The sequence below is a fragment of the Salmo trutta genome, chromosome 13 (genome assembly GCF_901001165.1).
Source record: "Salmo trutta chromosome 13, fSalTru1.1, whole genome shotgun sequence".
Classification (NCBI taxonomy): domain Eukaryota; kingdom Metazoa; phylum Chordata; class Actinopteri; order Salmoniformes; family Salmonidae; genus Salmo; species Salmo trutta.
The window spans coordinates 56,550,886-56,577,070 of record NC_042969.1 but is presented as its reverse complement, the minus strand read 5'-3'; the positions used below and the strand labels follow the sequence as shown (position 1 = coordinate 56,577,070).

At 43.9% G+C, this 26,185-nt stretch overlaps 3 protein-coding genes across 5 annotated transcripts; 2 read left to right on the top strand and 1 right to left on the bottom strand.

Moving 5' to 3' along the window:
- Nucleotides 1-4,548: 4,548 nt before the first annotated feature.
- On the bottom strand, nucleotides 4,549-9,603 carry LOC115206114 (ribosome biogenesis protein NOP53). The gene is made up of 12 exons (XM_029772711.1): nucleotides 9,297-9,603; nucleotides 8,700-8,776; nucleotides 8,501-8,597; nucleotides 7,773-7,972; nucleotides 7,628-7,683; nucleotides 7,381-7,476; nucleotides 7,142-7,243; nucleotides 6,894-7,040; nucleotides 6,618-6,793; nucleotides 6,216-6,282; nucleotides 5,898-5,974; nucleotides 4,549-5,301 (listed from the first exon to the last, which is right to left on the bottom strand). Exons 1-12 carry the CDS (start codon nucleotides 9,500-9,502, stop codon nucleotides 5,241-5,243), a joined length of 1,362 nt encoding a protein of 453 aa, XP_029628571.1. The 5' UTR covers nucleotides 9,503-9,603; the 3' UTR covers nucleotides 4,549-5,240.
- Nucleotides 9,604-18,096: 8,493 nt separating this feature from the next.
- Nucleotides 18,097-21,203, top strand: LOC115206112 (histone H3.3). The gene is made up of 4 exons (XM_029772706.1): nucleotides 18,097-18,222; nucleotides 19,583-19,726; nucleotides 19,853-20,006; nucleotides 20,457-21,203. The coding sequence occupies exons 2-4, from the start codon at nucleotides 19,599-19,601 to the stop codon at nucleotides 20,583-20,585; spliced, it is 411 nt and encodes a 136-aa protein (XP_029628566.1). The 5' UTR covers nucleotides 18,097-18,222; nucleotides 19,583-19,598; the 3' UTR covers nucleotides 20,586-21,203.
- A 330-nt stretch (nucleotides 21,204-21,533) lies between these two features.
- On the top strand, nucleotides 21,534-24,413 carry LOC115206113 (histone H3.3). 3 transcript variants are annotated; one of them, XM_029772710.1, is made up of 4 exons: nucleotides 21,534-21,781; nucleotides 23,457-23,600; nucleotides 23,818-23,971; nucleotides 24,218-24,413. In XM_029772710.1, exons 2-4 carry the CDS (start codon nucleotides 23,473-23,475, stop codon nucleotides 24,344-24,346), a joined length of 411 nt encoding a protein of 136 aa, XP_029628570.1. In that variant the 5' UTR covers nucleotides 21,534-21,781; nucleotides 23,457-23,472; the 3' UTR covers nucleotides 24,347-24,413. The 3 variants fall into 3 exon arrangements, with proteins under 3 accessions (XP_029628570.1, XP_029628567.1, XP_029628568.1); XM_029772707.1 differs by lacking the exon at nucleotides 21,534-21,781 and adding an exon at nucleotides 22,494-22,615; XM_029772708.1 differs by lacking the exon at nucleotides 21,534-21,781 and adding an exon at nucleotides 22,505-22,611.
- The last annotated feature ends 1,772 nt before the right edge of the window (nucleotides 24,414-26,185 follow it).

Here is a 26,185-nt window from a genome sequence, read left to right as displayed (position 1 = left end):
AATGCACAAACACTTGCTAATTCTCTGGTGGAAGAAGAGGGAGACGAGATATAGCAGAGATATTCGACGTTTGGAACAGCGTGGGAAGTCTAATGCTGCAGTGACTGTGAGAGTCTGTTGGATTTAGAGTCATTTACTCAGGTGATGCACCCACCTCTCTCTTCAGGATCCAGACCCTTATCCTCCCAGACTAATACAGACGTGGGACTGACTTGTAAGCTATTGTATGTACACAGTTCATATCTCTATGTTACCCATCCTCTCACATTCAAGAAAGCATCCACTGTGAGGTTCAGGTGAAGACCAGAAATATCTTCCAAGAGGGTCTTTGACATAATCATGTCCTGAGCGAGTGACCTATGGTCAGTACCAGTGCAATCGGTAGGGGATGAGGTGTTCACCTTCACTATTCATGTGTATTTGAGAAAGGACAGCTTGAAGAGTGGTATATAGGACTACAGGTGAGAGGACTGATGGTTGCAGACTCAGCACATCGATGTGCTCAGGGAGCCGCGAGACACACTATAATGAAGTGATGCAGGTGAGCAGTGGTAGCGTTCATAATGTGTACCGTTCTGCTCCACTCACGGCACACCATTGACATCTACCTCATGCCACTGCAATCTGGCTCCATCAACGGCTCGCACATGTAGTGAGGGAGAAGAGGAGAAAAACAGGAAAACCATCGCTCTCAAACACACACGGAAATCTGTACACTCAAAATGACTGAAGGTCATGGTGAACCAAGATGGCTGGTAGCATTGATAGATTAAACGAGAACATTATTGTCCATTGCATTGTGAAATAGAAATGTGCCTTTTTACTGCCATTTCTGTCGACGGCCATAACATAGGTATGGTTTACTACAGGCACAGTCTCAGAGGCACCAGTGTGTTGAGTGTAACTACTGTGGGTAGGGTGATGTGGGCACCGGAGGTTGCTTGGCTGGAAGGCACAGGGATTAGCGGTGCGGGGAGGGATCAGAGGCGGGTGGTGGGCCACTCTTTAGGTAAAAGATTACATTTGCACCCCGATTAAGGGATAAGCAGCTTTGTCGGAGCTCCAGGCACCCACGGGACCAGGGGATACTGCCATACTGCCTGGCCAGGGGTAATTAAGGTTTAAGGCCTCCCCTCCCTGTCTGTGTCCTCCTCCGTTCCACAACTCCATTTTAATGCCCATGATTTTGAATGAGATGTTCAACGAGCAGGTGTCCACATACTTTTGGCCATGTAGTCAAATTTTTATGGACTCCGTGTGAAATAATAGTAGCTGACATGATTTTTGAATGACTACCCCTTCCTCTGTCCCTCATACACCTGTAAGTTCCCTCAGTCAAGCATTGAATTTCAAGCAGATTCAAGTACAAAGACCAGGGACCTTTTTGACAGCCTCAAAGACGGACAGTGATTGGTAGATGGATAAAAATAAATCAGACATTGAATATCTCTTTAAGCATGGTCAAGTTAACAATCATGATATGGGTGATGTATTAAACCACCCAGACACATCAAAGATGCAGTCGTCCGTCTGAACTGAGCTGCAGGACAGGAAGGAAACTGCTCACGGATGTCAGCATGATGCCATTGGTGATTTTAAGAGTTGGCTGTGGTGGAAGAAAACTGAGAATGGATCAACATGTGTGTGACTCTACAATAATGGCAGTGAAAAATATACAGATTAAAAAAGATTCCAAAACATGCATATATATATGTATGCAACAAGGCATTAAAGTAATACTGACAAACAGCAAAGGAATACACTTTTTGGCCTAAATGCAAAGGATCATGTTTGGGGCAAATCCAACACATTACTGAGTAACTGCCTCCTTATTTGCAAGCATGGTGGTGGCTGCATCATGGTATGGGTATGCTTGACATTGGAAAAGACTGGGGAGTTTTTCAGGATGAAAAGAAACAGGATGGAGCTAAGCACAGGCAAAATCATAAAGGAAAACCTGCTTCACACCAGACACTGGGAGATGAATTCCCCTTTCACCGCAACAACCTACAACACAAATCTACATAGGAGTTGCTGACCAAGACAGTGAATGTTTGAGTAGCCAGGTTACAGTTGGCTTCACTATCTATGGCAAGACTTCAATTTTGTAGTCAAGAATTTTGAAAAGAATGGCCAAATATTGCACAATAAAGGTGCGCAAATACCTTAAGAGATTTTTCCAAGACTCACAGCTGTAATCGCTGCCAAAAGGTGTTTCTAACATGTATTGACTGAGGGGGATGAATACTTATCTAATCAAGGTAGTGTTGTTTTTCATTCATCTTAAAAAATATACTGCTCAAAAAAATAAAGGGAACACAAACACAATGTAACTCCAAGTCAATCACACTTCTGTGAAATCAAACTGTCCACTTAGGATGCAACACTGATTGACAATAAATTGCACATGCTGTTGTGCAAATGGAATAGACAACAGGTGGAAATTATAGGCAATAAGCAAGACACCCCCAATAAAGGAGTGGTTCTGCAGGTGGAGACCACAGAACACCTCTCAGTTCCTGTGCTTCCTGGCTGATGTTTTGGTCACTTTTGAATGCTGGCGGTGCTTTCACTCTAGTGGTAGTGTAACAGTGTAGGTTCCGTCCCTCTCTTCGCCCCAACCCGGGCTCGAACCAGGGACCCTTGCACACATCAACAACTGACACCCACCGAAGCATCGTTACCCATCGCGCCACAAGAGCCACGGCCCTTGCAACGCAAGGGGAAACCCTACTTCAAGTCTCAGAGCGAGTGACGTCACTGATTGAAACGCTATTAGCGCGCACCACCGCTAACTAACTAGCCATTTCACATCGGTTACAGTAGCATGAGACGGAGTCTACAACCCACACAAGTGGGTCAGGTAGTGCAGCTCATCCAGGATGGCACATCAATGCGAGCTGTGGCAAGAAGGTTTGCTGTGTCTGTCAGCGTAGTGTCCAGAGCATGGAGGCGCTACCAGGAGACAGGCCAGTACATCAGGAGACGTGGAGGAGGCCGTAGGAGGGCAACAACCCAGCAGCAGGACCCCTACCTCCGCCTTTGTGCAAGGAGGAGCAGGCGGAGCACTGCCAGAGCCCTGCAAAATGACCTCCAGCAGGCCACAAATGTGCATGTGTCTGCTCAAACGGTCAGAAACAGACTCCATGAGGGTGGTATGAGGGCCCGACGTCCACAGGTGGGGGTTGTGCTTACAGCCCAACACCGTGCAGGACTTTGGCATTTGCCAGAGAACACCCAAGATTGGCAAATTCGCCACTGGCGCCCTGTGCTCTTCACAGATGAAAGCAGGTTCACACTGAGCACGTGACAGACGTGACAGAGTCTGGAGACGCCGTGGAGAACGTTCTGCTGCCTTCAACATCCTCCAGCATGACCGGTTTGGCGGTGGGTCAGTCATGGTGTGGGGTGGCATTTCTTTGGGGGGCCGCACAGCCCTCCATGTGCTCACCAGAGGTAGCCTGACTGCCATTAGGTACCGAGATGAGATCCTCAGACCCCTTGTGAGACCATATGCTGGTGCGGTTGGCCCTGGGTTCCTCCTAATGCAAGACAATGCTAGACCTCATGTGGCTGGAGTGTGTCAGCAGTTTCTGCAAGAGGAAGGCATTGATGCTATGGACTGGCCCGCCCGTTCCCCAGGCCTGAATCCAATTGAGCACATCTGGGACATCATGTCTCGCTCCATCCACAAACGCCACGTTGCACCACAGACTGTCCAGGAGTTGGCGGATGCTTTAGTCCAGGTCCAGGTCTGGGAGATCCCTCAGGAGACCATCCGCCACCTCATCAGGAGCTTGCCCAGGCGTTGTAGGGAGGTCATACAGGCATGTGGAGGCCACACACACACTACTGAGCCTTATTTTGACTTGTTTTAAGGACATTATATCAAAGTTGGATCAGCCTGTAGTGGGGTTTTCCACTTTAATTTTGAGTGACTCCAAATCCAGACCTCCATGGGTTGATAAATTGGATTTCCATTGATTATTTTTGTGTGATGTTGTCAGCACATTCAACTATGTAAAGAAAAAAGTATTTAATAAGATTTATTTTATTCAGATCTAGAATGTGTTGTTTAAGTGTTCCCTTTATTTTTTTGAGCAGTGTATATATAATTTCCTCCACTTTTACAGTATTTTGTGTAGACAATGGACAATAAAATCCATTTGAATCCCACTATGTAACACAAAATGTGAAGAAATCCAAGGGCCGTGTACTTTCTATAGGCACTGAATAATAAGTTTGAGCCACTATTTTCGCAAAGGTCACGCGACCACCAAGATATATTCATATACCACAAGCACCGTGGATACACTGTAAACTAGACCCTTTAAACATTGTTGAAATTGTAAAATATTTTTGTAAGCAATGTATTGGTTTTTAAGCTGTTGAATACAGACTTCTGGTGCCATCTGGAGACGTATGCTTGTGGTCGAGACAATTGTAAGAAATCATATGAAACTTCTTTGCAATCATACTAGACACCTTAATAATGCATGACTCATTTGTTGAGAAGCACAAACAGATTTAAATAGCATAGTCAGAGTAAAAATAAAAGCAATTTAATTCATTAACTTGCTTTAATGAAATCAAGTCAGATTACAGCAAATAAAGTGATTTTGAACACAACAGATGTAACTGAAAGAATGTACCCAGGTCCAAATCTTGACAAGTGGCTTTAAACGTTAGTCTGCCGTTAACAGTCTTGTTATTCACTCAGGAATCCACTCCTTCTAATGAGGGCATTAATCTTGATGGTTTTGCAAGAACGAAAGACAAGATCACCAACTGGGAGAGGGACAGGAGAGAGGGACGGGAGGGACAGGAGAGAGCCCCCTTCTGAAGCCTAACGTTCCCAACTGATGTTGACAGACCCAGAATCAGTGGATTTAAATATCCTGCAAATTAACTCATTTGACCTCCAAATGCATTAGAACTGACCCTGAATCTGTATGACTATCTGGATTGGGCTGGTTCGTGTTGCATATAGGTGCGTGAAAATATCAAGGCATGGCAAATAATGTTCCAAATCGTGGTGACTTGGATCTTCAATATTTCCCAACAACACAGATTTAAAAGGGTGGCAAATCCATCACTGACTTAAAATGGGCTGAGTTGATTGGAGACATTTGAGGGGGCAAATAGTAGCTCTCTGGCTGGCTGCCGCCCAGTGGCGGTGGGTGCCGCTGTGTTATGAGTGACATCACAGCCCTGAACAGTTCCATAGGTTGGTTTGGTCTCTAGGTGATCTCCTTGAAGGCCCTCTTCTCAACATACTTCAACTTGTGTCTCCTCTTGAACCTGCGGGAGGAGGCGGAGCACACGATCAAAGCACTTCAATGGCTTATAAAATCAAGACTATATTCTCTTGTATAAGAAAAACAAAAGGAGATGGAGGGAAAGCAACACAGCACATTGCCCTCAGTTCCCAGGAGGCTGTTTACACAACAGCTCCCCGAGTTCCATGATTGTCTTCACATTTCCGTGGAAATACTGTGAGCGCAAGGATGGGTTCATCACTGGACACCGTCATGCTTAAGCTGACTGAACCAAAAGAGGGGTATACTACAACACGTTAGCCAGCTAACTTTGATAAAACAACAAAAGTAACTATTTTCTGGTTCATTAAGACAGCTAAATGTGTGTTTGGTTGTTGGGTCAATTAGACCAAGGCAATTTCAAGCTCACCTTTCTAAAAACGCTATTTCACAATATTATGGCCTACGCATAGATCCTGCTTTGTAGTATTGCTCTCTGGAAACAGCCAATAATGCAAACACAAATCTAGAATGTTCTACTATGAAAGTTATGAGTTAATGACATACAAACTACTATGTATAAATATATATCTGATATGAGATGCTGTTTGTTTTACAGAAAGGGAGAGAATAACTTACTTGGCTCGTTCTCTGGGCTCAATCATGTTCCTCTTCTGCATACTCTTGAAGCGGTCCTTGAGGACACTGCCCTCTGGCTGCAGGACACATAATTACATGTGGAGAAGGGAAACATGTCAGTAAATCCATATAAATAACTAGTGCTCTGATGAAGGACCTTGCTCTGAAAGGGGGCAGCATTAGATATTATTGTAAAATTAAGTTGCTATGCTGTAACTTTTTCAGCATTTCAGTTCCACATATATGTACATGGGTTCAAAAGGCCAGCCCAGTGTGAATGTATTGTAGACAGTGAGGGGGATACAGTCAGTCACAAACCTTGAGTGTCCGCAGGGAACCAGAAATCTCATCGCTCAGCTGGATCTCTAGATCCTGAGCCTGGAACCTAGGGAGATATGTGGGGGACAATTTCAGACAGAGTATGACTATCACAGACAGCACAACGGCACAGCCGAAACTCACACTAAGGGGAAAGCAACACTATGGAAATGAGGCTAAATCATTTGGCTTGGAATGGGGTATAGGTTTTTCTGGAGCCCATTGTTACAGAAATGTCAAGGGCTTCTTCCAGTTCATACTAGGATGCGTTTTACTTTACCTGCTTTTCAAATTGGCCAGGAAGCTCTATGGGGGACCTGTTGCATCTCACTCTAGATATACATTGTAATAAATAACCAAGATGGTAGATGAGAATAGTGGCATTCCTGTGGAGGTACTGACTTGAGTCTGCCGAGACGTCGGGGCATGGACTTCTCTGCCTCCTGGTTGGCCTTCCGCTGGGCCACCCTCTCTCTGGTCCGCTGCTCCCGCCTCTTCAGGGTCGCCTGGATGGAGCGCAGCTGGAAGAGCTGCTGCTTCTTGTCAGTGAACACCCTTGCCGCCTGCTTCTGTTGCGACTGCACAGCAAGAGAGACACCATCAGTCAGATCCTAAGCTAGCACATGGAGGGGAAAGGCTAGAGTACATTAGGGGAAAGGGCATTGAAGTCTTGCATGCCTTTATCTTGTCGGCTCGCTCTCTCTTCCTTTCTTTCTCTGTCTTTTTCTCCTGCTGCAAGCCGCCACGAATAGAAACATCCTCTTCCTCCTCCTCATCTTCGTCCTCTTCCACTAGCCCTTCCACTAGTTCCTGGAAGACTGTCTCCTGCAGAGAAACAACAGAGGAAGGTCAGGCAAAATGGAGCTGAAGGACCACATACTGGTCTGAATTGTGTAATGGTGAAGGGGGGGGGTCTGTTGTCGTACCTCAGTGGCAGTATCCTCTCGTTTGACAGCCAGCTGTCTCTCTATTCTCAGCTCCGCTTTCTCCCTCTTCACCTCCACCTCATGGGCCTCTAGTAACAAGGCCTGGGAGAAAGAGGTCAGCACTTCAACACATCAACCACGGCATTACTCAACACGAAGAGACAGAACACCACACACATCATGGGAGCAGAAACATTGACATATTGGAATTTAAATCACTGTTAAGTGTATTAAGTTACCTGATGGGAGAAGAAGTCTGGGTTGTAGGAGCCTCCAGGGGCTATGACCTCCACTGCCGGGAGAATAGAGGGCTTTGCGTTGAGCTTCTCTGGTCGCTAAGAGTGAACAAGAGCTTTTAAAACTTCATGTTAAGACAGAGTAAATATACAAACACTCCTATTTGCCTAAGTATCCCTTTTCACTATACAGCACATACAATACTGAGAGACTATAAACTTTAAGGGAGTGACCATGCTGCAATCTCACCTTCACACGGCTTTTCCCTGTTTGCTCAAGGTAGTAAGGATCTGCTGTCTCTTTGGCTGCAATATGAAGAAAAGATGGTCACAAACACTGACAATACAACTCCAACAATTTGACTTAGTTTAGCATTTTGAATAGCCAAACGTACCCTCTACTCCCCACAAGTCATAATAGGGTCTGTCTGGGAAGTTGTTGGCTGCCGTCTTTGCCTTTGACGTTTTAGTTGCCGGTCTGCGGTTCAAGAGCCGTTTCTGTCTCTTTGGCAACACACCCATGGCCGCCAATTTCTCTGCATTCTCAGCAATGCGACGGAGTTTCTTTGCGTTCGGTTGCTGGTGGGCCAAAATACTGGGGGAGAGAGGAGGAGGGAACTGAATTTTAAAGTAGTGTCCTAAAGACTTCTGTGTGTACAATCACAGCTTATTATGAGAAATAAGCTAACCAAAGTACACTTGTGTACTTATCAAAATATAGCCTTGCTGCATGGATCCAGTTTACAAAGTGAGGAGAAATTTGGGTAGTATTAGTTTGTGCACACATTAGCAAAACCTGTCGCAACAGAAAACAAAAACAAATATTTCTTATTGGACAAGTTCAGGTAGTCCCTTCTCGTTTGTTTCCATTTTATTACTAGTAAATACGACCCAGTAGAGGGGAAAACAGCACATTGCCCTCAGTTCCCAGGAGGCTGTTCACACAACAGCTCCTGAGTTCCATGATTGTCTTCACATTCCCAAGGAAATACTGTGAGCGCAAGGATGGGTTCATCACTGGACACTGTGCAACCTGACTGAACCGGCCAAACCATCTCCAGCTAAGGGCCAGGGAAGGATGGGGGTGAGAGGGCAATTGTCAGGGTATATCAGAAAAACTCACTCTTTAGGCGGAGGGACAAGGGAGTCATGCTGCAGGATCAGGTCTATCCTCAGGGGCCGTGACTTTGACTTCTTCCCCTTCTTTCCCTCTTGGACTTCTAGCATCAGACACAGAAAACAAACTTCAGTGATTTGACACTCCAAACATTAACAAAGTTGAAGCAGAAAATATATTTTACGTAAACAGTGGTATTTCTTACCTGGCTGGACACTTTTTTTCTGCTCTCCTATGTCCACAAAGAACAGGCTATCATCTGGCTTCTCAGATATCAGTCCTCTGTCGAATAAATTATAATTAATTAATATATATATATATATATATATATATAAAAAAGTTAACTAGGCAATTACATTTGAATCAAAATATGTAACTAAGGCATAAAGCATGTGTTAAACTGTAAATATAAGTAGGTAACGTTACATAAAAGCAGCCGAATCATAACGTTACTAGTAAACCGGTCAAGAAACGATTCAGTTTAGGTGTGTTGCTCAAATTTGGATAATTATGAGGGTGATTATAGTTAGGAAATTGTTTTTTTTTTAAAAACGTAGTTATCTAGCCAACTCCCTTGGTTAACCAGCTTAGCTTGCGTGCTAATTAGAATAAACAAGCTAGCTAGCAAGGTACAACTTCCATTTGTGCAAGATGTTGACTTAGATCGATTGACATGCAAAACTAGCTAGCTAAAATAATCACAGATGTTTGATAATGTCGCAATACCTGCTAAATAATCGCTTATTAGCAGGTAATAAAAACTAGCAAGACAGCTAGCTCTGTTGGCAAACATGCTGCTCACCCTGTAGCTCTTTCCTGAAGTCTCACGTCATCCAAAAACTCTTCAACATCTTGAATATCACTGTGTTTGTTCCAATTCTTTTTCTTATTCTTATTCACACGCTTTCTCCGGCCACTGTTCAAGTCATCTGATCCGGCCGACGATTCAAAAGATATGAATCCTGGCTGCAACGCTGCCACGCGTTTGAGTCTCTTCACCGCCGCCATGCTGGATCAGCCTTCTTTTCTTTCATGAGGTTTAACGGCAGTTGGCATCCAATAAATGTTGCATTACCGCCACCTACTAGACTGGAGTATAACTCCCTTATACCTTGCTTGAAAAAAATATAAAATATATAAATACAACAAATACCCTACCATCTAACACTAGTAAAAATGTATAACAATAATGTACAAATAAAATACCATACTCCACTATTGAAATATATTTAGTCCTACTTCAGGCCAACAGCCTGAAAGGATGGGACACCACCACTTAACACACCCTGTAACTCTTCCGATGTCAAGTCTCACACACCCAAATACTTCTCTGTAGCTGCCACCACAACCTTTATTTTCTGGGACTTACATTCCATCCCTGCAGTACAGTTGATAACCATTGATATAAATGCCAAAAATCCAATCTTACTGAAACGTATATCACTTGTTGGTTTATCCCTATGTACTGGTACAGATCTACTACTCACACCACTCCTCTCAGTATCCCTCCCCCTTGACCCATCTTCCTCTACTTTCTTCACTGCCTCAGCATATGACAACTTCTGCACTACTCTAACCTTGGAAACCTCAACCTGCCTCTCTCCACAGGACATTTCTGATCCCCAGCCCAATGGGCACCCCTACAATTAACACATACCACTACTTTCCCCAATGCTATGTATTCCTTTGTCTCATGCCCTTCTGCACACTTCTCACACCTAAAAACCTCCCTCCTACACACTGATTCCACATGCCCATAAGCTTGACACCTGTAACAACGTAAAGAATTGGGCACAATAGCTGTTAACATCACTTTGTCCAAAAAGATTCAACATCAAAACTCAAAAGAACAGACAATGACTCTTCTGTTCCTCCACTCATGCCACTGTCTGCATCGCACCAAACGATGAGCAACACAAACACCGGGAATCTCTCCCTTCAGTTGGTCAGCTTTCACATTTACCGCTACCCCATTAAATCAGTCCTTTCAATGGCACCCTTTTCTTGAGTGCAAAACAATTTTCATCTCTTGCCCCATTCGTTTAATACAGAGCACATGCTCCCTCTGACCAGCATAAACACATACAATTATCATCAGACCACTTCTGGTTACCTTCACCGACTCCACAGCACCTAACTCGGTTTTCACCCGCCCTGAGACCACAAATGGATCAGTCAAAAGGCAAGGGTCCACCTTTTCCAAAAACTTCATTCCTACTGTCAGACTCATCTTTATCCTGACCCTCGGTGCAAGTCTCGGGCTCCAAGAACTTCACCACACCTACCACCTCCGATACTTTGCCCTCATTCACTTCCATTTCTCCTCCTGTCTTCAATTCACTCTGCTTACACTTTCTACCATTCTTCTTTAACAAAGAATCTCCCTTTTTTCCGGCCATTTTTAACCTACTCAAGCTCACCCTCTTCCTCCCTCTGTGTCTTAGACTTCCTCTGTCTCTCTTTTTCCCTCCATTCTTCCTCCGTATTCCAAGTATACGTCTCCTTCTGATAATACTGCACTTCTCCTGACATACATCTTGTTCTTGCCTTGTCAGGGACGCCATTTAACCGGCTGTCACAATCTCCGTACAATCATGCTGGATCAGCTTCGTCTTCGGTGGGGATTATTATTACCCACCCACCCACCCACCCACCCAAAGCTTGTGTTCTGTCTTCGCTCATGTTCCCAGCATGCCGGTAAAATCCCTTTCGCAGGATGAGAAACCCCATGTACGTGTAGGGTACCCAATCATTTATTTCCAGCTGCTGTCTCCTAATCTGCAATGGCATATCCCCAATCTCCACCTGTAGTGCAGCCACCGGGCCACGCCCCATTATATATTCTGAGTCCTTGCCCCTGTATGACATCTAGCCTTTCCAATGAGGTCCGGGCTGCCGAACCATGCGCCATACTGCCATAGTCTATTAAAGATCGGATCAATGCAAAATACATGGTCCTCAATGAGGAACGCCCAGCCCCCTGCTCCTTCCCTGTCAGACAGCGCATCACATTTAGCACCTTCTTACACATTACCACCACTCTCTCAATGTGTTCTGCCCAGGTCAGTCTAGTGTCAAAGTACACCCCAAGGAACCTAAAGACCCCCACCCTGTCCAAGTTTCTCCCATATAACCTGAAGCATACCTCCTCTCCCACCTTCCTCCTGGTAAAGAACACTGTCTGAGTTTTCTCTACAGAGAACCTGAATCTCCACATTAATGCCCACCACTCTACCTCATCAATTGCTTCCTGTACCTTCCTGACTATGTAATGGCATATTTCTTCCCCTCTTCCATAAGGCCCCATCATCTGCAAATAACGACCTCCCAATATCCGTCTGTAACTGAGAGTAAACATCATTGATCATGATTGAGAACAACAGAGGACGAATCACGCTCCCCTGTGGTATCCACCAGGTAGCTGCCTGATAGAGACCCTCACCTGGATAGACCTTCCAAACAGGAAATCCTTTATCCAGTTGTACGTTCGTCCTCCTACCACCATAATATCAAGCTTGATTAACAACCCCTCGTTCCACATCATATCATACGTCTTCTCCACATCAAAAAAGACAGCTACAACAGTCTCCTTGTTCACCTGAGCCTTCCTGACCTCTGCTTCTATAAGCAGAACACTGGGTCCATAATTCCCCTTCCTGAACCCACTCTGGCGATACTAGCCCCCTGCTCTCCAGGAAGTAAGTTAGCCTCTCCGTAATCATACGTTCCATAATCTTACATACATGTGATGTTAAAGCGATTGGCCGATAGCTTGTTGGCCTCGTTGGATCCTTTCCTGGCTTCTGGATTGGTACCACTATTGCCTCCTTCCAACTGCCTGGTAGTTTCCCCTCCTCCCACACTCTGTTGTACAACACCAGTACCTTATCCAGTGCCTCATCACTAAGATGGGCCAACATAACATAGCACACCTCATCTTTCCCAGGTGAAGTTAACCCAGCCTTACCCTTTTCACCTCTGCCATGGTATATGATGCATTCAACGCATCCTTTACATCCTCCCTCCTATCCAGCATTGCAGGATGCTCCTCTCTCGTTCTCTCTCCCCCTCTGCCCCTCCTTCTGACCCCACTCATCCTCTTTATCATCCTCCACAGGTGTCGTCCTTCCAATGGTGTCACAGAACCGACGCCAACATGACCTCTTTGCATGACGGATTGTTCTCCTCACCAGGGCCTGGGCCTGTTTATACTGAATCAGACTGATGGATAGTTCTCCTCACCAGGGCCTGTTTATACTGAATCAGACTGACGGATAGTTCTCCTCACCAGGGCCTGTTTATACTGAATCAGACTGATGGATAGTTCTCCTCACCAGGCCCTGTTTATACTGAATCAGACTGATGGATAGTTCTCCTCACCAGGGCCTGTTTATACTGAATCAGACTGACGGATAGTTCTCCTCACCAGGGCCTGTTTATACTGAATCAGACTGATGGATAGTTCTCCTCACCAGGCCCTGTTTATACTGAATCAGACTGACGGATAGTTCTCCTCACCAGGGCCTGTTTATACTGAATCAGACTGACGGATAGTTCTCCTCACCAGGGCCTGGGCCTGTTTATACTGAATCAGACTGACGGATAGTTCTCCTCACCAGGGCCTGAGCCTAGCCTGTTTATACTGAATCAGACTGACGGATAGTTCTCCTCACCAGGGCCTGTTTATACTGAATCAGACTGACGGATAGTTCTCCTCACCAGGGCCTGGGCCTGTTTATACTGAATCAGACTGACGGATAGTTCTCCTCACCAGGGCCTGTTTATACTGAATCAGACTGACGGATAGTTCTCCTCACCAGGGCCTGGGCCTGTTTATACTGAATCAGACTGACGCATAGTTCTCCTCACCAGGGCCTGGGCCTGTTTATACTGAATCAGACTGATGGATAGTTCTCCTCACCAGGGCCTGGGCCTGTTTATACTGAATCAGACTGACGGATAGATCTCCTCACCAGGGCCTGGGCCTGTTTATACTGAATCAGACTGACGGATAGCCTTCCCTGTAGCTCAGTTGGTAGAGCATGGTGTTTGCAACGGCAGGGTTGTGGGTTCGATTCCCACGGGGGGCCAGCACAGGAAAAAAAACAAAAAATGTATGAAATGTATGCATTCACTACTGTAAGTCGCTCTGGATAAGAGCGTCTGCTAAATGACTAAAATGTAAAAAAAAAAAAAATATGTAAAAAATGTCAAGCTGTCAGGCATTCCCTTGGCAGCAAGAGCCTTTCGGTGGATGCTGCAACATACCCAAGTGGCGTTGGGAGCAACTGCTTGCACGTACGTTACCACTTCACTATGTCTCCCTGTCATGGCTTTTGTGCCAACGTAAAACACCAAATAATGCATGCAGAGCAGAATTAGGCCAATACCCGCTAATGATCAAAATCCTGAAAAGAGCTGTTAAATTCTACAACCACCTAAAAGGAATCAATTCCCAAACCTTCCATAAAGCCATCATCTACAGAGAAATAAACCTGGAGAAGAGCCCCCTAAGCAAGCTGGTCCTGGGGCTCTGTTCACAAACACAAACAGACCCCACAGAGCCCCAGGACAGCAACACAATTAGACCCAACCAAATCATGAGAAAACAAAAACTAATTACTTGACACATTGGAAAGAATTGACCAAAAAAACTGAGCAAACTAGAATGCTAATTGGCCCTAAACAGAGAGTACAGTGGCAGAATACCTGACCACTGTGACTGACCCAAACTGAAGGAAGGCCGGAGGGAGGACGAGATGTGTCCGTGGATGGAGTAGGCAGGGTGGGTGTTTGGAAGGGCAAAGCTTGATCAGTTTCAGGAGCTGAGTAAGGAGGTGATGGCTCGGGTGGATATGAGAGGGGATGTGGATAGTATGAATAACTGGGTGAGAACAGCGTTAGTGGGGGCAGCTACTGAGGTTATACCTAAGAGTTCAGGGAGGAGGAGGAGGAAAGCAGTCCCATGGTGGGCAGATGAGTGTGGGGCAGCGGGGAGGAGTAGGAATAGGACATTTAGAGTACTGAAAAGGATGCATAACTTCCAACATCTGATTCAGTATAAACAGGCCCAGGCCCTGGTGAGGAGAACTATCCGTCAGTCTGATTCAGTATAAACAGGCCCTGGTGAGGAGAACTATCCTTCAGTCTGATTCAGTATAAACAGGCCCAGGCCCTGGTGAGGAGAACTATCCGTCAGTCTGATTCAGTATAAACAGGCCCTGGTGAGGAGAACTATCCGTCAGTCTGATTCAGTATAAACAGGCCCAGGCCCTGGTGAGGAGAACTATCCGTCAGTCTGATTCAGTATAAACAGGCCCTGGTGAGGAGAACTATCTGTCAGTCTGATTCAGTATAAACAGGCCCAGGCCCTGGTGAGGAGAACTATCCGTCAGTCTGATTCAGTATAAACAGGCCCTGGTGAGGAGAACTATCCGTCAGTCTGATTCAGTATAAACAGGCCCAGGCCCTGGTGAGGAGAACTATCCGTCAGTCTGATTCAGTATAAACAGGCCCTGGTGAGGAGAACTATCCTTCAGTCTGATTCAGTATAAACAGGCCCAGGCCCTGGTGAGGAGAACTATCCGTCAGTCTGATTCAGTATAAACAGGCCCTGGTGAGGAGAACTATCCGTCAGTCTGATTCAGTATAAACAGGCCCAGGCCCTGGTGAGGAGAACTATCCGTCAGTCTGATTCAGTATAAACAGGCCCTGGTGAGGAGAACTATCCGTCAGTCTGATTCAGTATAAACAGGCCCAGGCCCTGGTGAGGAGAACTATCCGTCAGTCTGATTCAGTATAAACAGGCTTGAAATACGTTTTGGACACAACAGTGAAAATGGTCAACTTTGTTAAAGCAAGGCCCCTGAACTCTTGTGCACTATGCAATGATATGGGCAGTGACCATGTAACACTTTTACAACATACAGAAGTGCGCTGGTTATCAAGGGGCAAAGTATTGACACGTTTTTTTAAATTGAGAGACAAGCTTAAAGTTTTCTTTACTGACCATAATTTTCACTTGTCTGACCGCTTGCATGATGACGAGTTTTTGACACGACTGGCCTGAATCTAGGATTACAGGGACTCCACAACTATATTCAATGTGCGGGACAGAATTGAGGCTAAGAAGGAACTCTTATCCGTCTGCATTAACAAGGACAACACACAGGTCTTTCCATCATTGTATGATTTTTTTGTGTGCAAATGAACTCAAGCTTACGGACAATGTCAAATGTGATATAGCGAAGCACCTGAGTGATTTGGATGCGCAATTACGCAGGTACTTTCCCGAAACGGATGACACAAACAACTGGATTCGTTATCCCTTTCATGTCCTGCCTCCAGTCCACTTACCAATATCTGAACAAGAGAGCCTCATCGAAATTGCAACAAGCAGTTCTGTGAAAATTTAATTTAATCAGAAGTTACTGCCAGATTTCTGGATTGGGCTGCGCTCAGAGTATCCTGCCTTGGCAAATCACGCTGTTAAAACACTGTTGCCCTTTGCAACCACATACCTATGTGAGAGTGGATTCTTGGCCCTCACTAGCATGAAAACTAAATACAAGCACAGACTGTGAGTGGAAAATTATTTAAGACAGACTCTTTCCAATACAACCCAACATTGCAGAGTTATGTGCATCCTTTCAAGCACACCCTTCTCATTAACCTGTGGTGAGTTACTCACATTTTTCAATGAACAAATAAAGTTATGTAAGATGGCTAAGTAAAGAGCAAAATGACTGATTATTATTATATTATTATTTGTGTCCTGGTCCTATAAGAGCTCTTTGTCACTTCCCACGAGCCGGGTTGTGACAAAAACTCACACTCATTCTTATGTTTAATAAATGTTTAGGTTAGTGTGTGTGTGGCAGGCTTACAATGATGGCAGAAAACAACAGTTGAGAGTGCGCTGACCCTAGTGCTAGAGGGGGTACAGCTGGAGGTTGAATGTTTGAAGGGGTATGGGACTATAAAATGTTTGGGAACCACTGCTCTAGGACATCGGTGTCTAGATGGAATTTGTATTCGTGGTCCTGGGAAATTGACCTTTTTTGGAACACCATTATTTTTGTCTTACTGAGATTGACTGTCAGGGCCCAGGTCTGACGGAATCTGTGCAGAAGATCTATCCCCCACTCACAGATTCCTACCATCACACTAGATACCAGAGTGAGGTCTAAGGCAGACTCTTTCCCTGTGGCACTACATCAAACCTGGTCCCTCAGCCATCATTCAGGCACACCAGATCTTTCATTTCTATCAGATTTTCCATAACTTGGCCATTTCCATCCATCCTAACTCCACCCCTTGTTGCTTGCAAACGTTGAACAGTCACTCCTCTCAAGTTGTCCCTTACCTCTTTAGTGCTGTCACTCACAGGCCCTCCTGTTATCACCCCTTTAATCCACTGCTTCCCTGCTTGATCAGTCCAGCTGCTCGACGCCACCATACACTTCCCTATGTGCGTCCCTCTGCGCCATGTTCTTACCGTACACCAACAAGCTCCCATCTCTTAACACTTTAGCATTACAACTTGCCCAATCAACTCCTTTATCACAGCCGTCAACTTTATCGGACTCATCGCCCCAACTCCTCTGTCCTCCCTAAACATCAGAACCCCTTTATGTTCCTCCTGACCTCCATGCTCCCCTCGCGTCTTATCTTGCCCTTCCTACCACCGAACTGCCGCTAGTGTTGGAAACTATGTTGCTCTCCTCAAACTTCCTTTTCTGCCTCCATAGACCTCTCGCTCCGTTTCAAACCCCCTACACTTTCTCTCCCGCTTTCTTTTTCTTACTCCCTCCTTTATTTCTACCACTATGCTCCATACTTGCTTTACTTTCTTCTCCATCAATATCTCTTACCATATCTGACCCAGTCTCAGCACAGCCGTGCGAACTGCCGCCACACCGAGTAAAGTTTGATTGTTTGTTTATCAAAGATTGACCGCTAGACACAGCTTTCAGCCTCTCTGGCCGAATCTACTAGCAGAGCAGTACCCGGGAGTTCAACGAGCGTCAGCGGAGCCCTCCGACGTCTCCAGTCCATGCTCGGCTGGATCAGAACGAAGTGATGGGCCTCTATCGCCACCTCGAGGAGGGCTTGTGTAAAAACCACCCCTGGTAATAAGATATTTGTAGGCCCAAAATGTATAAAATGATACGATTTTTGCTAGGTATTTTAGTACTTTTGTGATTTAAAACTTGTATATAATACTAAAGCAATGTTTGTCACAATACACAAACCTTCCAAGAAATGTCATCTGAGAATCTAAGTTGTTTGATTTCTTACATTAACAACTTTAGGTAACTGAAATCCAGTAATTACTAATTTTGTAATTATAGACATTTTGTCTCGTACACTCACGTTGAATCACGTGTCCCATAAAACACCTTCAATTAGTCCATAATTGTCTTACATTTAAATGGTCAATATCTGCCAATGCAATAAATGGACATTTAAAAAACATCGCACATTATGTAGTATATCACGCTTTTCTGAATGTACTGATCATGTCTTTCAGTTAAGATGATTGATAATTGACTGAATGGGTCTATAGATAAACGTGCAGAAAAGTTGGTCTCTCTTGTCGCAGCAGATGCATTGTGGGTAACCTGCCATTTTAACCCAATATAGGACTCCATTCTGTTGTGGGAACAACGCAATAAATAAGGACACGAGACCAGTTTCACATTTAAACATTAGCTGTTGTATCAAAGGTAAGTGTCGCGTTTGAAATATTTAAAAATATATATTGTGTATTTGTGAATTTTCACTTTTTTGTTCTTTAGATAGTTATCTTTTTGCAACTAAATCCGCAATCATAGGGAAACCCAAGCTCGACGACCGAAAAAGCAAGCTATTATCTGCTTGTAGTAACTAGAGACCAAAACACTCCTGTCGAATTTGACACGGTTATGCACCGGTTCTGAGTGATCTTCTGAGTACTGAAGTTTTTCAATCGATTCCTAGTGGTGTCTAGAACAATCTTCAATGTGTTTATTAGTATAAAGCAGCAATGTCATCGTTTAAATGTCGTTTTAATTGTCACCCTCTTGTAAAACACATTCGAATTTTCCTTCCCGTTAATACGTTCCTGTTACAGCAGCCATCGTCTCCAATGCGTAAGAGGCGGGGACCTATTTGGTGAAAAACATTGCTCATTGGCGGACAAGGAAGAAAATCCCGCCCATCAGATCACTTAACAAGTCCCGATTGGTAGTTGTAAGAAACCTTTACGCTGTAATTCGCTCAATTTGATGTACATCTTTGCGTAATTGAGCCACAGACTTGGGTATAATCAGCGTTGTAAACAAATATCAAATTGTAAGCATGTTCTTGATTGGTAGGTTATTTTAAGTGGTATCGGCTACTAGTTACCTGTCAAATTGTCCTCTATAATTTTTGGATTAACCAGTACTAACTCAGTAACGTAATCTGATTACTTCCTTTTACATTTGGATTAATTTTCCTTTAGAAACGTAAATAAACAAAAGATCCATCGAACGCTTTTTGTGTGTCATCCTAGTGGTCTCAATTTATGGTCAGGTGGAAGAAATTTAAACGTGCCTTTTTTTTTTCAATTATGAATTGAAAGTCATTGAAGGGTGTCAATGTATTGTCATAACATTCTTTCTAAATGTAACTGTCTTCTTTTGAAAAAGTATCTGTAATCCGATGACAATATTTTTGCTTCTAACGTAACATTAGTTAACTTCTAACAGATTATTCCAAACCCCACTTATTGGATAGTGTATCCAATCATTAAGACCAAACAATGCACTTTTATGGGTTCATAGAGCTAAAATGTCTCACCTAAAATCAAATGCCTCTCATGAAAGCTTGGCATTTGGAAGTATGTTGACATGTCGCATTGTGGCGTTTTCAGCAGGCTAACATGGTTTTGCGCTGCAATTTGATATCTAGTTGGTTACACTTCCATTTACGTCATTTAGCAGATGCTCTTATCCAGAGCGACTTACAAATTGGTGCATTCACCTTATGATATCCAGTGGAACAACCACTTTACAATAGTACATCTATAATTAACATTCCTGTCTCAATTTTGCCTTTATTCAGGTAATTTGTAGGAGCCATGGCCCGTACCAAGCAAACAGCCCGTAAATCTACTGGAGGCAAAGCCCCACGTAAGCAGCTGGCCACCAAAGCTGCCCGCAAGAGTGCCCCTTCTACTGGCGGGGTCAAGAAGCCCCATCGCTACAGGTGATGGAGAGTGACAACGCGTAGTGCCTGAACAGACTTTGACCCACCTGGTGTCGTGGTCTCCTTTAATAATTTTGTGTAGGTAAAGGACCGGTGGTTAATTAATTACTGCGTGTTTTACTCCAGGCCTGGTACTGTGGCCCTGCGTGAGATCCGTCGGTACCAGAAGTCCACTGAGCTGCTGATCCGCAAGCTGCCCTTCCAGCGCCTGGTGAGAGAAATCGCTCAGGACTTCAAGACTGACCTGCGTTTCCAGAGTGCAGCCATTGGAGCCCTGCAGGTCAGGGTTTATGATTTTCCTTAACCCACCAAATAACACTAAAGCCAGACCTATTGGGAATCTGTACACTCAAAGGGAAACTTCGTAATTTTGGCAATGATGCCTTTTATCTTTTGCTGATTCGGATGAACTACTGAATGCCATATGTCTGTCCAGTATGAAGAAGGTTAGTTAGTATTAGCACAATGACTGAAAGTCTATGGGTATCTGCTAGCATGCTCGTAGATATAATTAACTTTTAGTCATTGCACTAATGCTAGTTAGCATTGGCTCAAACTTTCTTCATACTGACTCAGGGGAAGTGGATAAAGGGCCTCATTGCCAAAATCCCAAAGTATCCCTTAAAAGGTGGTGACCTACTGGCAGTCCTCTCCCCAAATGATGCATTGGTTCATACCAAGTTAGAGCTTATGCATGTCAGCTGAATTTAACTTGTTTTTTTGTCTGCAGGAGGCCAGTGAGGCTTACCTGGTTGGTCTGTTTGAGGACACCAACTTGTGCGCCATCCACGCCAAGCGTGTCACCATCATGCCCAAAGACATCCAGCTGGCCCGTCGTATCCGTGGGGAGCGTGCTTAGACGCCTCATTTTTACCTCAGCCTGTCTTTTCCTCCCTTCCCACGTATCCTTATAAGGAGCTTGATTTGAGTAATTATGTGACACAAGTAAAGTGTGTGTGTGTAGTCTTGTCCCCCTTAGTTCGCTTAGCAGCAGAGTTTTAGGGTACTTTGTATCTGTTTTGAAGCTGATCTGAGTCACACCTTTAATGTGTATGCAACTCGGCACAGCAAAGGGTGCATGCATGAAGCATCTTGGGCAAGCATTTCCCCCTCCTACTATTGATATTATAACAGGGTTGGTTTTCTAATTGGTATACATGTGGTGTTTTTACATGTACCCTTTATAATTTTTTTTACAACTAGTGTTTCTACTGTTTACATGATACATTTACAAATGGTTAATTCTGTGCTGAAATTGATCAATAAAAATATGACTTTGCATGATTCAAAATATTGCATAGGCCTATATGTAGCACAATGTTTATGTATTTTTCCCATGGTTTTTATCCAGATTATTTGAGTTCCTTTCTCAGGTTGTGATACCCTTTTCATACTGATTTCTCCTTTTTCTTTTTTTAAGCAGACATTTGTAATATCCAGAATTCTCATACAAAGGTGATAAACTAATGTTCCACAACTGGTTGAGTGAAGTGATTGGCCTGTACTGAGTTGTATGCTGCTGGCAATGGTATTTTAATCGATTTACTGTACATTTTAACTAGTGAACCGTTTCATATTATTTGAACTGTCATATTCACTGGAAACCGTGGTAGGGGAAAAGTACCCACTTGTTTTACTTGACTACAAGTAAAGATACATTTTTTAATAGAAAATGGTGAGTGAAACTCACCAGTACAATACTACATGAGTAAGTATTCGGTTTTAAATATACTTTAACAAAGTGTGAATTTCAAATTCCTTATCTGCACACGGCACCGTTTAACTTTTTTTTTACGGATAGCCAGGGGCACTAACACTCGGACATCATTTACAAGCATGTCCAAAATCTTTACATCACATTCATACTCAGACTTTCCTCGTCTTAATATACTTCTTAATTCCATTTTAAGATGTGAATTGTTTAGCTATTACTGCACTGTTGGAGCTAGGAACACATTTCACAACACCCGCAATATCAGCTGCTAAATATGTGTATGCGGCTGTTTTGTGAGTGCCTGATCAGAGGGAGTAGGGATGACCAGGGACGTTCTCTTGGTAAGTGTGTGAATTGGACCCGTTTCCTGTCCTAAACATTAAAAATGTAACGAGTACCTTTGGGTGTCGGGGATAATGTGTGGAGTAAATTATTATTTTTTTAAATCCAATTGATAAAATACCCCAAAAAACTAAAGTAGTACTTACGTATTTTTACTTAAGTACTTTACACCACTGATTGGAAACCAGACCTTTGACATTGCAGGCTGACATTTGCACAAGACTTGTGATTGTAAGGTTGTACGATATCGAAATTCACAATTACTTCAGCATAACAGCTTTCTTGAGCATGGCAAATTGAAAAGCCAAAACGTTTCCACATCTTGAGAAAAATATTGATAGCAAGTAGGCTACTATGTTCGCATATGAAATTTGGAGACTGATATAAAGTATCATTCAGTGGCGTACAAAAAAATATCCAAAGATGTGTCTGAAGCATTGGCGGTTCTTGACCATTTCAACGGGGGGGGCAAGCTTGGGCCAGTTGTACTGTTAGAGGGGCCAGCTCCAATAACGGATGTAAAAAAAAAAAGCGATAGCAAAAATGTATGTAAAAATGATTTCATACTCCACATTTAGGGGGGGGGGGGCACAAGGGGGTCCAAAATTGTCACAGGGGCACTGCCCCCCAGAACCGCTAGTGGTCTGAAGCGCCACAAATGAAACGAAACAATAAATGTTTGTATACACTATGGCATTCTGGGAGAAATGATTGACATAGCGGCCATTTTCCCGCTGGACGGTTGTTCCCATTGTGGATACGAGGAAGAAAATACTGACACCGCCAGACAAGCTAAACACTTCTCACATTCTTTTTAACCACTTTTGGTGTAGGTAAGTCAAACACTCGACTGCTTTTAATTTACGTGATCTTCACATTTGAAAAGTTTCAGTTTGCATCAATTGTGGTGTTATTTTGTTGGAAATCCATCTAATTTTCGTCGTAGAGAAAAATAACAAACCCGACTGTCGAAACCGCACAGAATTGCAGCCTTTTCTACAGCTAGTGCAACTGGATAAAAAAAAATTCAAATTATGCGCGGGTTCGCTTCGGTTGTACGCAGGCATTGGGGTTCGAAGTCCGTTTCTGTGCCTTCATACGAGTTCTCTGAGATGTCTTCTTTTACGTATATTAGTTGTTAGATGATATTGTCAAACAGCTGTTTATTTAAATATCAAAGTTTTAGTGGTACTCCTTTGCTCTTCTGCCTCTGGTCTTTATCCCGGTTGCGCATCAAGCAGCCGCCATCGTCACAGCGGAGTGGGCGGTCGCTACCAACAACGCCTAGGAGCTGTAGATCCCGCCTCCTCGTCATAGAACACACGCTGATTGGGCTTAGTCATATATTTACACAATTAGATTGACTAACCAACCAATGCCGTCGTTTTCCCCCATTGATTGATTGATTGGCCCACTGTCGACTTTGATTGGGAAGATTCATGTTGTAGCCTCTCAACACTTTTTTTGGTTCTAGATGTGTTCAATGACAGTGAGTGGAACACCCAATTATTGTACAGAAATAGTCTTGTTTCACAAGGCTTTTCACATTTTGTGAAAGTTTTGAATCAGCCGAGGTAATGGATGAATACAAATTCAGTTACTTATTATCAGGTATAATTGCAATGACTAAAAGTTTAAGCTATAGTAATTATTGTGGTTCTCCCCTTTGTTCAGGTGATTTATAGGAGCCATGGCCCGTACCAAGCAGACAGCCCGTAAATCTACTGGAGGCAAAGCCCCACGTAAGCAGCTGGCCACCAAAGCTGCCCGCAAGAGTGCCCCTTCTACTGGCGGGGTCAAGAAGCCCCATCGCTACAGGTGAGAGTGACAGAGAGGCTGAAAGGTCTTGCCAAAGCTGCCCTCTGTCTCTGAGCCACACTACTGGCCCTTATTATGACTCCATCACCGCCTGATGCAAGAGAGAAGGATTTAGGCCTAAAGAGTTTGATGACATGTTTGACTCTGGATTTTTGTAATGAATCCATACAGTGGTGTTAGTCATGGGATTGTTCTAACTGTGTGTGTTTCCTTCCAGACCTGGTACTGTGGCCCTGCGTGAGATCCGTCGTTACCAGAAGTCCACTGAGCTGCTGATCCGCAAGCTGCCCTTCCAGCGCCTGGTGAGAGAAATCGCTCAGGACTTCAAGACTGACTTGCGTTTCCAGAGTGCAGCCATTGGAGCCCTGCAGGTCAGTGCTAACCCCAACTAAGGGATACAAGCTTTCATAAACCACATATCTCAAGTTTGAGGCATGAGGACAATAATTGCATAATGCATTATTACTTTAAAAAAAAAAATCACACACTGAAGAGGAATGCTTCGATCATGTGCCTGAATGTATGACAATATATAATTTTACAGGTTGATATTGTACACACATTTTTAAGTGTGTTGTTGTGAGCCATTTCTCCAACCTGTTCTTTGTTGTCTGCAGGAGGCCAGCGAGGCTTACCTGGTTGGTCTGTTTGAGGACACCAACTTGTGCGCCATCCACGCCAAGCGTGTCACCATCATGCCCAAAGACATCCAGCTGGCCCGTCGTATCCGTGGGGAGCGTGCTTAGACGCCTACCTGATTTACCTCTCCTCCCCTCACCAGTCTGCCCTTTCCTCCCCCTCCCTTCCCTCCCTCCCTTCCCTCCCCCTCCCTCCCTGCCCTCCCCCTCCCTCCCTTCCCTGCCCTTCTTTCCCTGCCCTCCCTTTCCTCCCTTCCCTCGCCCTCCCTCCCTTCCCTCGCCCTCCCTCCCTTCCCTCGCCCTCCCCTCCCTTCCCTCGCCCTCCCCTACCTCCCCTCCCTCGCCCTCTCCTCTTATGTTGGTAGTGATATAGAGAAACAATGATTATGATAAGAATAACATGTATAGTGGTGTTTTCTTAGTACTCTCGGCAGAAGACTATTATGGGTACTCTTTTGTGCATGTACCTGCTTGTTGCTGGTCAGATCCCCCACCACCACACCATCAAATCAGATGTTCCATTGTCATGATGCCGTGTGGAGAGATCAGATTAAACAGAAGACAGGGAATCTGACATAGGTTGTGGTCACAGGAGGATGGGGTTAGGTTTTTGTCTGCAGAGGGGAGTACCTCTTTCTCTGCAGGGTGCTAGAACAACTGCCCTAGTCCCTTCCTCCTTCCCCACTCTTCCAGTGAAATAGAGACTGAGCTGGTATCTTTCATGGCAACACATGAACGAGAGTCCAGCCCCCCACCCTCCCCCTTTGTGTGTGAGCGTGTAGATTCTGATCAGCACAGCAAATTGTATACAATTCAAAAACATCTCTAGAGCAATTGTTTATTATTACAATATTGATCATTATCATGGGTATTATGTTTATTTTATATGCTTATGGAGGTAGAGGGGATTCAAATAAAATTTTGTACAGAAAACAAAATCGATGTAAGCTATCGTTTCTACAGGTGTTGAAGCTTGTGATTTGTTTTGGCTGTCCAAGGGGATTCTAGATTGTTCATTCTCATTTCATTGCCTCATATGATTGGCACTATTTTCCCTTTGTCTTTGAATTCTCAAATTTGGCTTCTGCGATAAATAATTGGAGACAGCATTTTAAGGCTTTTGCAAACAAATAGTGAATCCAGTGTTCTTCTTTGTGATCACTCCTTCTGAGGGGCCTTGTTGTGAGGTTTATGGAGCTGGTGGTCAATGCTCTCTTGCAAACCAAAAACAGTCTTAATTGGTAAAGTGATCATGTATGTTAATGTTATGTGAGCTGTAATTGGAATGGTCACGGATATTTAGACCTCCCCCTTCGCTTCTCAGGTTGATGTGTCACCCTTTTAACTTAAATCATTTTCATTTCTTAATTTGAATTTGAAATGTTGAGATGTTTAAATAAAACAATGTTTGAAATTTCCAGATTTCTCATATGTGGTAATAAATGGATGTTACACACGTCTGTCAGTTTTGTTTAGTTCATTGACTGTGAATCAGTTACTACTAACATAGATATTTAATATTATGGCCAGAGCTGTAAAAAGCACACATTTGATCAATTCAAATGTTATTTGTCACATACACATGTTTAGCAGATGTTACTGCAGGTGTAGCGAAATTCTTGTGAACGATCATGAGTTAGGTTTGTTTGCTATTGCCATCCCAATCTGGTGTTTTTCTGAATGCGTTAACGATCTCAGTCAAATGTTGTTTCAAGTAAAGGACAAAATAGATGATGTGTGATTTATATATATATATTTATAAATCCTTGTATGAAGGACTTACAGAAAGGGTCCAGTACAGAGTTTTGAGGCAATGGAGAAACATAAATAATAAATAAAAATAAAAAACATGGTTTATTCTCTTAATTTTTGGAGCTAAAAAAACGATCAATAGAGGGCAGTAAAGTACCACATTTGAACAACGAGCCATATAGACAAGCCATACTC